Source organism: Xyrauchen texanus, chromosome 11, assembly GCF_025860055.1.
Source record: "Xyrauchen texanus isolate HMW12.3.18 chromosome 11, RBS_HiC_50CHRs, whole genome shotgun sequence".
Lineage (NCBI taxonomy): Eukaryota > Metazoa > Chordata > Actinopteri > Cypriniformes > Catostomidae > Xyrauchen > Xyrauchen texanus.
Window position 1 is genome coordinate 6,640,621 of NC_068286.1, and position 14,702 is coordinate 6,655,322.

Below are 14,702 nucleotides of genomic sequence, written 5' to 3' on the forward strand. Positions count from 1 at the left end.
GTAGGCTTGTTTTCTTCTGTTTAGGTGTCTGTGCAGGTTTTCATTTGGCTTTTCCATACTGCATGTAAATCCCATTTCTTACCGTTCTGTCACAAACATTGACTCCTGTTTCCACCCATTTGCTTTTCATTTGTTTTGTTGTGCATTCTCCATTTTCAAGGTATATTGCTTTGAGTTTTCTATCCTGACGCTTTTGCATTTTCCTTGGTCGACCCGTTTGATTTCCTTTTATAACCTTCAAATTTTGTTTATACTTGCACCAAATTTTAGACACAGTTTACTGGGAACAACCAACTTCTTTTGCTCCGTGTTGGATTTCCTTCTTGAAGGAGATTTATAATCCTTTCCATTGTTTCAATTGACCACTCTTGTTGAGGCCATGTTTCCTTTCAATTAGCCAAGTCCAACAGCTCGTTAAGGTCTGTAAGCACTCTCTTTTAACTGCAGACTAATTTGCTTTGACTTCTGCCAGTATTTGTTTTAGAAATGCTGGTGATTCCATCATTTTTTCCTCTACTTGATATGACATTAAAATAATGTAATTTAATTAGTTTGAGGGATGTTTCACGAAGCCAGAATGTTCAGCAAATATAGTTTTGTGGCATATCTGTGATTTGTTTATTTGCGACGAAGTAAAAAAGCTGGTTGAGCATCCTCTAAGTGTGGTGATTCCATAATTTTTGCCGGCGGTTGTAAAGGGAAAAGGAAAATAAGATAAAAGGGAAAATAAAGGGGGAAAGAGAAAATGGGAAAATAAAAAAGCAAAAGGGAAATGGGCAATGAAATTCACAAGGGAGGATGGAACATAAAAGGGAAAAAGGACATTTTAAAAGGGAATAGGAAAGGGGGATGAAAATTAAAACAAAGAAAGGTAAGATAAGGGAACAGGGAAAAGGAAAATGTAAAAGCCAAATGAAAATTAAAAGAATTTTATATGAAAATTATAAGGGAAATGGAAAATGTAAAGGGACAAGTGAAAGAAAATCAAAAGAGAAAAGGAAATGAGAAAAAGAAAAGGGAAAATTGAAAATGGGAAAAAGGGAAAGGGCAAGGAAAGGGGAAGAAAAGGAAAAAGATTCAATAAATACAATGATCAGAAGACACAGTAAAACTCGACTGAATTTGACAATCATTAAATAAGCTAAAATCTCACCATAAAGAAACAGAGCCAAACAAATGTGCCACAATAACAAATCTCTGCAAGTCACGGCTTCCTGCGTCATACAGATGACATACAATATCGTTTGTCAAAACTCAAACATGCTTTAAACACACACCTGGTCAAGGTACTTGGACTGAATCTTGTGTCTGGCCTCACACATCTTGCAGGGTCGCTCAAGGTCGGGAAAAACCAGCTGGTTGACAATAATGTTATGCGTGTCGATGCGACACTTGGCCAGCTCCTGAATTAAACGCTCCGTCTCGTACAGAGAGAGAAACTCAGCGATGCACACGCAGATAAACGTCGTCTGCTCCTGTAAGACATCACAAGTTAGGTTTCAGTTGCCCTGAATCGAGCTCACATTGAGACTTTGTGGGGAGTCAAGAATATGATTTAATATGTGACACTTACCGGGTCTTTAAATTGCTCACTGACTGAGCGGATGACGGGGAGCGTCTCCTCCAGTTTAGATGCCAGCTGATCTGCATTCATGTCTCCCAGGCCCAACATGTTACACATCTGCAATGGGGCAACAGAACAACAGTTAAACGTTATATATGAAATGCCATTCAACAACAGCAGAATTAAGAGTCCTGCACACAAAGAAACCTTTGCCGGCATCTTACTCCTAGTTTTGACAGGAATATATCTAAATCTATTATAGTATCATATTTTTGTAATTCAATTCAGATTTATGCCATTGTTTTGTACCATTTTGTACTTTAGTCTTGTGTTTTGAAAGGTTGTTTTGAAAACTTTACATGGTGAGGACATTATTCCATCCGCTGGCCTTTGACGTTCCTGTTCCCTGGTTCTAGATAAATAGGTTTAATGGGCCAATCCCATTTTCTTTTTCTTATCTCTCTCCAAGACTGATATACTTTTTCCAGAAAGTTAGTCCTCTTGACTGAAGGGAGACTTGTCATTTCCATATGTAAACTGCAATTTCCCAGATCGCATTGCTGGTACCTGTGAGATGAAGGGGCTGATTTGGTTTTTGATCTGCATGAGACGGCCCAGTCCTCTCTCCACGATGGTGGGGAAGTTGAGCAGACGAAGAGTGTGTCCTGTGGGGGCCGTGTCAAACACTACCACTGAAAAATTCATCCCTTTCACTAACCTACAGAAGGAGCATACAGAGACTGGTGAGAACTCAGTCACAAGTGGATTAAAACATACAAAAACTTTAATAAAAGTAAAGTGACCAATCTTTTGAATGTGGTTCACAGAGCCAAATTCAAATGGCGATACATCATCTGGTGGTGGAACACTGACACTGCATGAAAAGGTCAAACTAATTGAACCCAATCACTCTGGAAGGTGTTGAAAACGAATGATTTTAAACTACTAGAGGTAGACTGATATATCGGCTTTCCCAATTAACCAGTGCCGATAGTTGCTTTTTTTATTCCTTTATGTTTGGCAATGGAGGATTCGGTTAAAACGGCAGCCTCTAGGGGTGAAATAAAACTGACCCCTCGTGGGGATTTGAGGTCTTTAAATCTTTCATCATAGACAATATTCATCCATATTTTCTCCCCTTTTCTCCACAATTTGGCATGCCCAATTCCCAATGCGCTCTAAGTCTTTAAGGTGGCGTAGTGACTCATAATCCGGGTGGCGGAGGACGAATCTCAGTTGCCTCCGCATCCAAGACATCAATCTGCGCATCTTACCATGCGGCTTGTTGAGTGCATTACCGCGGAGACCTAGCGCGTGTGGAGGCTTCACGCTATTCTCTGCAGCATCCACCAAAAACGCCCCACCGAGAGCGAGAACCACATTATAGCAACCACGAGGAGGTTACCCCATGTGACTCTAACCTCCCTAGCAACTGGGCCAATTTGGTTGTTTAGGAGACCTGACTGGAGACACTCAGGACACCCTTGATTCAAACTCGTGACTCCAGGTGTGATAGTCAGTGTCAATACTCGTTGCGCTACCCATGCCCCATTCATCCATATTTTTATCTTCACTTCAACGCATATTTTTTTCTATTTTGATTAGATAATCAAGTGTTTTAAATTAAAGCTTGGGCATGCAAAGAATGGAAAATACTGAAATATAGAGCACTGTAACACAGCCAAGTCTCTGGCATTCCAAAATAAGAGTCCCATGTATGTTTTGGGCTTGTCTACAGTTAAAAGTCCCACATTCTGCACCAAATCTTCATTTTTTGGGGGTTATTATTGGGATGTTTGTTGAACAATAAAGTACATCAGGGATTTTCTTCATTTTGGACTCTTGTAGTCTCTATGTCTGTGCCTGTCATAGTAAGTAAATACTGTAAAATAATATTTAATTCTATAATTGATTTAAAGCCGATAGGACTAATAGACCTTGGTTTCTGCAAAATCCACTATATCAGTATTTAAATCACAATAAATTGCAACAGTACACTCCTGGGCAAATAATATGGGCCAAGCCCAAAATGGCAAAATATTAAGCTTTTAATGGTGTCCATTAAAAGAAATGAGCAAGAATTAAGACTAATGCACTCCGTGTGCACTTTTGTGCCATCATTTCCCATTTTGCTATAATAAACTGTTTGGGAAAAAGCTGGAAACAGGGAAATTCACTTATATATAGTCTTCTTGTATGCAAAGGTAAAATCATGATAATAATTGAAATGTTTGAAATCAAATTTAAACTAACATTTGATATGTTTTTTCTTCTTAAAAGATAAGTCATACCTGATGCAGCGCATCAAAGGTCTGATACATGCTTATAAATTGTACCAGGAGTGATAGAGCAGGGAGAGATCTACAATATGTAGTGTTGTGAGTCCCATAGTAAAGGAGTGACAAAATCTGCTCCAACAAAATCTAAATATCATGCAGGGGTTGCAGTCTGAAACTACATAGCTGGTCTGCGTCAGGCCAACTGTAGCTATTCTGAAGTTTACAAGATCCTAAAGGCAGAGAAAATCCATATTTAGCTATTAAGAAAATAGGTCAACGCTGTGAAACAACAGGTGATGCTGCCAGAAAGGATTTGGAAGGCTCAAAGCCTCTTCATGCAGGGATGTCAACCTGCTGAAATGTACAGTTCTCAAAGACAAGAAAAAAAAGCCTACAAAACTGGCAGCAGAATTCAAGACCTCAGAAAACAAGACTCTTTCGAGAAGAACAATAATCAGAAGGTTATCGAATGCAGGTTTTGTCTAAAAGAGATGTGTTAAACCCATCGTTTAGCAGTTGTGTGGAGTGATGAATCATGATTTGAGTTGCATGGTAATGCTCCAGAGTGGTGTCTTTGAAGATCTGGTGAGGAGTACAATAGTGAATGCATCTCTACCGCAGTGAAGCATGGAGGAAGAGGTGTCATGGTGTAAAGAGCCTTTTCAGCTGCTGGTGAGCTGCTTCACTGGGAAAAGTCAATTAATAGTAAAGGGGAGTATATTGTGGAAATACTTGCTTCCTGCCCACACCGCAAAGACCATCAAGAAGTGGCTTGAGAACAAGTCCATCAGGCTCATGTTTTAGTCCAAATTTGAACCCTATAGAGAATATTTGGTCTCGTCCACTGTTTAAAGCCATAAACATTGAATTGACTCTTCTTTCGTCTGCAAGTTTACCCACAAGCCAAAACTATCCCATACTCAGTTACTTCATCTCTTTGTTCAATTCTTGCTAACTTCCTGACCAATGATTTGTGGTTATGTTTTGACATTTTGGGCTTGGTCCATTTTATTTATTTTTTCTACACAGGAGTGTAGGTCCCATTCAATCCTCCACTGAGAAATTCATTATTAGTAATTTAATGTACAAACCATACAAGACAGACCCACTATAAGATCAGAGGTTGTTAATAGTATGTCTGTGTAAGCCACATGTCTCTATGGTCATATTTTAACCCAACCAAAAGCTAAATCACCCAACCATAGATTTATACACATTGAAATCATTTAAACACCTACATGTATAATGTTTATGTATAATGGCTATACTTTTGACACTATGTGTATTTTAGTTTTAACATTTATGAACAGGCCCCATTCACTTCCATTGTAAGTGCCTTAACGGTGCCCTTGTCAAAAGTGGCATACGTTGGATTACAGTAACATCTAGTGGCCTGGAAGCTGCATAATTCAAACACATTTTTCAGTTATCGATGCCTTTGTAGAAATTCACTATGCACAGTAAACCAGGATTCATTTAATCCAATAGTGAAAGTGTCCAATAACAGGGCAGTTACTGATATTAAGCGAGTAGGATTTAGCTGGTCGTGTGATGCTAAATCGTCTGCCCCCATGAGGGGATCCTGCTTCAGGTAAAATAAAAGAGCTTGAATAAGGTTACTGATATGTCTGAACACCTCATCTCACATGAGTGCTCATGATTTTATACATACGTTTCAAAATGTCTATTAATATCTTTAGAAGTAAATCTTTTAAATGAGGAAAAAAGAAAATACTAAGTGCACCTTAAATGTAACTGTGAATTTTTTTTTTTTTTTTAAAGTCGAAACAATTTTTTCTGGTAATAAACATTATCCCACAAATGCTGTCGATTGAGCTTGAATTGACTGAGCTATATTGTACCCGGAACAATCCTGTGTGATTCAAAACATGTGATTCTGTCTGACCTCATGACCTCTGCGTAGCTCATGGCCTCGTCGATGCCAGGAAAAGCGCTCATGGCTTCCTGCATCATCTTCTTCCCCATACTGAGCATGTTGTCCTCTTCAAAGAACTCATCCGGCAGCTCTGCCACACCCAGACTGGGGTCAATCTCCTACAGACAGAAACAGCAATCAACAAAGCAATCTAATCAGATTATCTGAGTGTAGTTACACGGGATATTAAACTAAATTATAAGCAATTAACCGTATAAAGGACCATTCAAGAATATATTCTTTATGCTTTCTTACTATTTTAATCAAACTAATAAAGATATATTAGGATAAATCCATAAAGAGATTCAATTATATATATATATATTTATATATCTATCTATCAGGTAGGGTTGCAGCGGAATACAGGTTTTACGGTATACCACGGTTTGAAAATTGACGGTTATCATACCATGTACATTTGCTTATCTACGTTATTGAGAAAAAAATGCAACTGGACATGCGAATCTCACATGCGCATCTCCTTTCCTCCTTGTCTGCCTGTCAGACTTGTCAACTTGCGACACACACATACACACAAAAACACACACAGGCAGCGGAGAAAATGTCAGAGAGAAGCTAGGTAATGGGATCTGACATGAGTGTGTGTGTGTTAAAGCAGTGTTTCTCAACTGGTCTATTTGGACTGGGTCGCGGCCAGCAGGGAAAAAAACAACGCCATTGAAGATATTTCGGCGGCCGCCCAAGTGATCGACTATTTAGGACTGCCGAGGCAGATTTAATGATAATCTCGCAAACAGCTAAAGCAGACATGGGCAACATACGGCTGGATCAGGCTCTACACATGGTATAATGTGGCCCATGGATTATTTATCGTAAAAGTGTTTTTATTTTTCATTGGATATTTCATTTAACTTGCATTGGGACGTAACGCGTCTCCACAAGCGTTTAACATGCTCAGGGTTGCCAGATAAGAGACGAAACACCCCCAGTTTGACATTTATACTTGCGCAAATTGGAAAATTCCGCCTAATATTTTACTTATTTTGTGCAATCTGGCAACCACGTCTCGCTTTCTCCTTTGAACAAATTAAGCAATTTGTAGTGCAATATTCTGCTCAAGGAAAAGTGTTATACGGCTACTCTGTGTCCATTCTTGAGGCTGCTTGTGATGTTCGGTGCTACTAATTTAGCAGGTAAACCTTCTCAGTGATTAAATTAAATATAAAAGTAGATCTCGGCATCATTGACACACGGAGGGGTAATCATTGACATGCGAAACCATCCAGGAGACCCGCATCATGACACTTTTAGCATGTAAACCGGTAAAGTTTTCGAAAAAAACAAGTAAACTCGCCTGCTTCGCAGCAAACCTGAAAAGTTCTAAAAATTACATTTTTTATTTTTTATTAAAACAGTCCCCTGATGTAGAGATTGTTTAATTGAATAATAAATTATCAGAGAAGTAGAGATGGTAAAATACATTTATAATCTCCGCCTTTATTCAGTTTTTTAAATGCCTGATAGAAAAGAATATATCTTTGTAGAGCAATATAATACTTTAGGCAATTGCAGAATAGTCCCATTAGTCTCAGATACACTTCAGAAAATTGAGTACACAACTATTTCTGGGCTTAAAAGATACAAAAACCAAATCATTGCAGAACATTGTATCTCAAAAGCAATACAATGTTATACCATAATATTTTCTGAGACTGTTACCATACTGTGAAAATCTCATACCGTTGCAACCCTAATATCAGGCAACGTAATTGTTTTTACCACACATCAGTTTCTAATGGTACCGTACCATTGCGAAGAGGTTGTCATAACCCTTGACTTTGGTGGGCACCTTGGAGAACTTCTGGTCAAAGGCATCAGAGATGTTATGTGCTGGATCTGTGGATATGATGAGAACGCTCTCTCTCACCGCCGCTAGCTGGACTGCCAGACTGCAGCTGCAACACAACAAGCCAGATGGTGCAAATCAGATTTTTACAGGAAATCAAACACAGGCCGTACAGGACAGAGGTAATATTCCAGATCCAGACAGGAAACGCAAACCGTTTTTGTAAATTACACACGGTTCAGATGCAAGAAAGAAATCAGACAATATTGAAGATGTTTTATAAGAATGTCTCAGCTCTGTAGGTCCTAACAATGCAAGTGAATGGTCGCCAGAAATTTGAAGCTCCACAAAGCACATAAAGGCACCATAAAAGTTATCCATATGACTCCAGTGACATGAATCCATGTCTTCAGAAGCGATACGATAGGTGTGGACGAGATAAGTCCTTTTTTCATGTAAATTCCCTCCCTGCCCAGTAGGTATGCATGAAGAATGCAAATCACCAAAACAAAAGAAGAATGTGAAAATGAAGATTAATAGTAAAAAAAGAAAGAGGACTTAAATATTGATCTGTTTCTCACCCTATAATACTGCTTCAGAAGACATGGATTTAACCACTTGATTCTTATAGATTTATTTTATGCTGCCTTTATGTGCTTTTTGGAGCTTCAACGTTCTGGCCACCATTCACTTTGTTTGGACCTACAGAGCTGAAATATTCTTTTGAAAAACATAATTTGTGTTCTGCAGAGGTCACACATCTGGGATGGCATGAGGGTGAGAAATTGTAAGAAAATTAAAAATTTTGGGTGAACTATCCCTTTAAAAGGCTGATATAAACCTTATATACTTTTGTATATTAATGATATTTAGAATGAATAATGAAATGGACGAATTAATCATTTACATATTACTTATAAACAAACATGAAGATTTTCCAAAATGGCTACATGTAAAAATGGTATTTAATATTAGAATATCTGTAAGTATTGCTTTGACCGACGTCAGTTTGTTGCTAGATTAGATCTAGAGAGCTGGTGGGTGTTTTAAAAATTCTAATTTGAAGTGTTTCAGCTCGTTTAACCTGTACTTTAGTGAGTATTACAGTAAATATGTATGAATGACTAATGTTCATTCAGGTACTTCTGAACTGCCAGCTAACAACATTCTCTCGTGTGGTAAAACACCAGTATTTATTCACTCACCTGCATGTGGTTTTGCCCACTCCACCTTTACCGCCTACAAAGATCCATTTGAGCGATTTCTGCTCGATGATATTCTTTAATGTCGGCTCTAACGGCTCTATATCGGGCGCATCTTCAAACTCGTCTTCCACTGAAGCTGCCATCTTGCGCTCGAGTCAGGTGGGATGGACCACCGCAACAGATGCACAAGCCGCCATTTTGACTCCAAAATAGCAGAAACCTCACACTTGTTTAGACGAGCATGAGATCCAATATGGACGCTGTTTGGTGCACAGTTTCCACCGGAAGTGTGCTAAAGACATCGATGAGTCAGCCGGACTGTCCCAAATTCTTACACCGAATTAGAATATTCCAGAAGTGAACGCTGAAAATGTTGAGCAGGGAAAGTTTGTCGTTGTAATATTTATAGTTGTTAAAATTTTTTTTTTTTTTGTAAAATACACACACAACAAGAAACGATCTGGAAGAATTCGGCAATCTTTATTGAGTTATTATCCTTTAAACACAGACTTTTAATAGTATGTCTGATTACCCAGGAATTCTTTTCACGGTTATTTATATTTCTTTCTTTTTTTTTTTTTTGGCAAACGTACACTTATATGGCACTGACAATCAACTTTATTTGAAATTTAATTATTTTTAATTTGAAACAAAACATTTATCAAACGTTGTGATGATTGTACTTCACAAGAGTTTATAGAATTATCATTTATTTATTATTTGTGCTAGAGCTACATTTCAATTCTAGACCAATAACAGATCATTGGGGAAAACAAATAAATTAAATCATCATATGCTGCTCCAGGCAATAATTCACATTTTAAGTTCAATTGCCCAGTACAGAGATACAGAGGAAAATGTATACTTATGTAGAATGCACCACATTTGAGAATGCAGAAGGAGTCTAAACATGGAGCTCTTAAAGGAACAGTTCAACCAAAAATATAAAATCTCTTATCATTATCTCACCCTCATGCCATCCCAGATGTGTATGACTTTCTTTCTTCTCCAGAACACAAATGAAGATTTTTAGAAGAATATTTCAGCTCAGTAGCTCCATACAATACAAGTGAATGGTGACCAAAATGCTAAAGCTCCAAAAAGCACATAAAGGCAGCATAAAAGTAATCCATATGACACCAGTGGTTTAATCCATGTCCTCAGAAGCGATATAAGTGAGAAATGTGGGTGAGTACTTTTTTTTTTAACAGTAAATCTCCACTTTCACGTTCTTTTTTGTTGTTGCCGATTTATATTCTTCATGCATATCGCCACCAACTGGAAAGGGAGTAGAATTATGAGGGGAAAAAATTACCAATACCTATCACATCGCTTCTGAAGACATGGATTAAACCACTGGAGTTGTGTGGTCTACTTTTATGCTGCCTTCGTGTGCTTTTGGAGCTTCAAAGTTCTAGTCACCATTCACTTGCATTGTATGGACCAACAAAGATGAAATTTTATTCTAAAAATCATAATTTTTGTTTAGCAGAAGAAAGTCTAGGATGCATGAGGGTGAGTAAATTATGAGATCTTGATTTTTGGGTGAACTATATCTTTCACAAAGTTCAATCCAATTAACATTATTAACCCAGCCCAGAAAATGAACGAACAAAACAACGAACGTAAAACCTTCTTTTTAGCATAGGTAGTTCAAACTGACACATTTCACAAGTCAAATGTTTTCATTGAACATATAGAAAAGACACTACAAGCAGTATCAAAACTGAAGCATTTACTCACTTTAAGTCAATTTTTTCTTGCTTAGTTCAAACACGTTTACTCTAATCAGTTAAGTAAATGAGAAAAACAAGGAATAGCTTTAAAGCTTCCACTGTCAATGTCGGCTTTCAATTAGTCGACAGAATTTGAAAGGTGCACACAGTTTAGTGATTGTATCATTATTATACTTTTCAGAAATAAAATTAAATCACCAATAAAACAAGAAACTATAAACACAGCCCCCACAGATCAATCCAAATAGACCACAAGGTCAAGGCAAAGCAAAGAGGGTACTTACAGGATCCAACAAGTAACAGCAAAAACCAGCATTTGGGGACACAAATGATCCAAAACCAGTATAAACTCAACTTTCACCCCAGCACCTGGAAAACAGCAGCTGACGAGGCAAAACCCAGAGTCTACCACTAAACCACCTCAAACATGACTAAACACAAAACGACACGCTACATTACACTTGCATTTTTTGGAAGCTTTTTAGATGTGGACACATCCTTCTGTAGTGATCAGCGAAAGAAAACAGAGACAATAATATATCATATTTGGACTCTTAAAGGAAAAAATAAGTAAAACTATCAGACGAAAAGAGGAAAGAACGAAAACATTGACATCGCACATGTTTTCTTGTAAATTAAGTATTTTCATTAGGTGTTTCTCATCTAATGGAAAGGTTTTTTTTCCAGGATTTTAATACTGAGCCATCAAAGGCACATTCACAGCCAAAGAAACTCCACCCACCAAACTCAGACCAGGACAACCTCATTTGGCAAATTGTTTTGTGATGGGCAAGTTTCACGTCCAAAGAGAGGGGTGCAAGTCCCTCTTGTTAGTCTTGCACATTTGGTGAACTTGGTTGGAACAAAAAGGAAAAAGCAAACACAATGAATTTGTTTAAAGGAACAGTTCATCCAAAAAAAGATCCATTCAATGCAAGTGAATGGTGACCAAAACTTTGAAGCTCCAAAAAGCACACAAAGGCAGCATAAAATAAATCCATCAAGCGCCAGTGATTTAATCCACGTCTTCAGAAGCGATATAAGTGTGGGTGAAAACCAGATCAATATTTTAAGTCTTTTTTTTACTATCAATCTTCACTATTTTCTCTTTTTGTTTTTGGCAATTTTCTTATTCTTAATGTATGTTGCCATTTACTGGGCAGGGAGGAGAATTTATAGTAAAAAAGGTCATAATATTGATCTGTTTCTCATCTGCATCTATCATATCAATTCTGAAGACAAGGATTAAACCACCGAAGTTGTATGGATTACTATTATGCTGACTTTATGGTTTTTTTGGAGCTTCAAAGTTCTGGACACCATTCAGTTGCATTGTATGGACATTCAGAGCTGAGATATTCTATAAAAAAATCTTAATTTTTTTCTGCAGCATTTTTGGGTGAACTATCCCTTTAATCCAAAATGCATCCTAATTAACTGCTTTGAATTGGCAATAGAAACACTCTCTATCTTCATTAGAGATGATTTGGTGTTTTCTTCCACTATGTTAAACTTCATTGTCACATCAGTTACACTTATATGTGTTTGAAAAGCGCTTTGACATGCAAGTCACAAAATTTTTAAACCCTTCTGGGGCCTCTCGAGTTTAATACTGGTCTGTGAACACAGACACACACTCACACGACCTTCACTGTTTATTCTACTGTCCCAAGCGGCTCAGGGCTCTTGGCTGATGAGATTGGCATGTCCCTCAGTATTCGGACGCACTTTCAGTTCGTCTCGTAGGAAGACAGCAGCGCGGCGTCCACAGGCTCCATGCAGGAAGGGCAAGTGAAGGAGCGCATGAGCCAGGCGTCAATGCAGTCCACGTGATAGATGTGCATGCAGGGCAGGAACCGGATTGGGTCGCCGTACTCAAAGTCCATCATGCAAATAACACACCTGGAAAGAGACATCACATGGAAATGAAACTCACCCAAAACCAAACTTTCTCTTTAATGCATGTTCCTGGTTGTACATTGTTCATGTTAAAGGTTAGTTCACTCAAAAATGAAAATTCTCTCATCATTTACTCCCCCTCATGCCATCTCAAATGTGCATGACTTTCTTTCTTCTACTGAACACAAAGTATCTCAGCTCTGTAGGTCCATACAATGCAAGTGAATGGTAAATAAAACTACGAAGCTCTAAAAAGCTAATGAAAGCGGCATAATAATAATAATCCATAATACTCCATTGGTTTAATCCATGTCTTCACAAGTGATCTAATTTGTTTTGGGTAAGAAAATACCCAAGGTGTTACAAAGACAAGACACAGAATAAGCATTTTCCTACCAATAATTTATTTCAAAAAATTGTTTTGACTCGTCCCTCCTCTTATAAAAAAGAAAAAATGAATGGGGCCAATTTTTGGAGGGTTTTAAGGCAGAAATATGAAACTTATAATTTTATAAATCCACTTACATTAGTCCTTCTGTTAAAGCATGTGCATTTTTTGAGCTGTAAAGTTGTTTAAATGGTCATTTATTTTGCTGTTACGTCGTCATGGCAACAAAGTTGAAAAATTGGCTATAACTTTACACAGAAGTTTAGTAAACAATTGTATAACACTAAAATCATGTTAACATGCAAATGTTTTATGTCTTGTGGCTATAATTTTGAAACAGTGAGTGTTTTAATGTTTACAGATTGACCCCTTTCCATAAGTGCTTCGCTGTAACGCAGATTTGGGGATTTTTTTAAAGAAAAGGAGGGACAATTCAAAATGGATGAGTTTTGTATTAATCGACATTATGCTGTTGATTGAGCTGAACTTGTACTGAACCCAGAATATTCCTTTAATCCGTGATAAATCCATCCAAACGCCTGCCACCATGCTGGTGTTTAATACCCACTTCTCATGTTTCTGCATTTGTTTTCTTACCGAATATCAAAGTTTCACTCAGGAAATACGTAACATTATATAAGTAAAATGTTTTGCGAATGGTTTTTCACATTGACTTCAACTTTTTTTTTTAAGTCTGAGTTTACAGACTCATGCATTCACTTTGAATTTAACATTTCTGAATTAATTTCTGCACTTGAAGTGTAAGAAGTTACTCTATACAAGCAACAGCTACACCCCTTCACATAACTGTCTGGACATTACTTACTCTTTGATCTTCTTGTCAGAAGGTTCAGAGCCCGGGTCGAAGATCCCACGGGGAAGGTGCTGGATGAGCCCGATCCGTTGAGCGATACGGACCTGCTCCTCCTCTGTCAGCTGAGTGGCCAACCGCGTCTGACTAGGCGTGGGATGGTACACTGGCACCTGCACTCGCTCCTGGGGCCATGAGAGAGTTTGATCACACATAATGAATGCACTACAACACCAAGAACACAATAGAAGACGTACGACAGAACAACATTCTCTGTCACCATACACTTTCAGTGCATCTTCCATACAATGAGAGTGAATGGTGACTGAGGCTAACATTCTGCCTAACATCATCTCCTTTTTTGTTGCAAAAAAATAAAGTCTTACAGGTTTGGGACAACATGAGGGGGAGTAAATGTTGAGAGAATTTGCATTTTTGGATGAGCTATCGGTTTAAGATCAGACAAAGTAAGGTTATGTCTCAGACCCTGTGGGGAAAATGTTGCAACTGCCTTCACCAAGCTTTGCTTGAGAAATGAAGCTCACATTCTTATTGCACTAATACAACATAATAATATGACCTCTGCACCTGGTAAGGTGGCGGCGGCTCTCCGGGCAGACTCGCCCCTTCGGACTCGTTCAACAGGGACAGATCATCAGCGCCTTGAGAAGACAGACAGTTCCCCATTAAGCTGACAATTCAGGGCACAACACACCCTCCAAATTCACGTCTATGCGGCCTTTAAAAGACTCGCCAGGCTTCTGCTCGAGCGCGCTTGAGTCTGGTGTCTGTCTAGTGTGTAGAAAAACAAACGTCTCGCGAGTCAGCACAAAAATAATCTTTTCAAAATGTTTAATCCTTGCAAATGTATCTATTCGGTCTGATTTAATCCTCGCAAGTGTAAACAGCATGCATGACATGTAATGTCCATTAATTATGGAATAGATATTCAGTAAAGTAATATTTTTAGTTGAGACCTCATGACGAATTAATCTCTCCTTGTATGTTTACAAACTCTTGGACCGGAAGCGGTCGGATCGGTGGATTGTGGGTAATGTAGTTTCTTAGCACATCGTG

At 38.2% G+C, this 14,702-nt stretch overlaps 2 protein-coding genes across 3 annotated transcripts in view; both read right to left on the reverse strand.

Annotated features, from left to right (window-relative positions):
• The window catches only part of get3 (guided entry of tail-anchored proteins factor 3, ATPase), a 13,373-nt gene extending 2,431 nt beyond the window's left edge, over positions 1-10,942 (reverse strand). The window contains exons 1-6 of one of the 2 annotated variants that reach the window (XM_052137486.1): positions 10,812-10,942; positions 7,548-7,695; positions 5,750-5,898; positions 2,132-2,282; positions 1,574-1,681; positions 1,278-1,475 (exon numbers count right to left, since the gene is read on the reverse strand). In XM_052137486.1, coding sequence (XP_051993446.1) covers positions 1,278-1,475; positions 1,574-1,681; positions 2,132-2,282; positions 5,750-5,898; positions 7,548-7,695; positions 10,812-10,843 — 786 coding nt within the window. In that variant the 5' untranslated portion in view covers positions 10,844-10,942. Of the gene's footprint in view, positions 1-1,277; positions 1,476-1,573; positions 1,682-2,131; positions 2,283-5,749; positions 5,899-7,547; positions 7,696-8,791; positions 9,007-10,811 lie in introns of those variants that run through there. The other variant, XM_052137485.1, reaches the window with a different exon arrangement.
• rnf11a (ring finger protein 11a) lies at positions 9,253-14,647 on the reverse strand. The gene is made up of 3 exons (XM_052137502.1): positions 14,214-14,647; positions 13,641-13,810; positions 9,253-12,429 (listed from the first exon to the last, which is right to left on the reverse strand). Exons 1-3 carry the CDS (start codon positions 14,310-14,312, stop codon positions 12,258-12,260), a joined length of 441 nt encoding a protein of 146 aa, XP_051993462.1. The 5' UTR covers positions 14,313-14,647; the 3' UTR covers positions 9,253-12,257.
• Between the last annotated feature and the right edge of the window lie 55 nt (positions 14,648-14,702).

Excerpts from the sequence above, each read along its gene's own strand:
- rnf11a (XM_052137502.1), bottom strand. The coding sequence starts at position 14,312 with ATGGGGAACTGTCTGTCTTCTCAAGGCGCTGATGATCTGTCCCTGTTG. Across the intron at positions 13,811-14,213 it reads AGCCGCCGCCACCTTACCAG|GAGCGAGTGCAGGTGCCAGT; the intron begins GTGCAGAGGTCA and ends TCATGGCCCCAG. Across the intron at positions 12,430-13,640 it reads TCTGACAAGAAGATCAAAGA|GTGTGTTATTTGCATGATGG; the intron begins GTAAGTAATGTC and ends GTCTCTTTCCAG.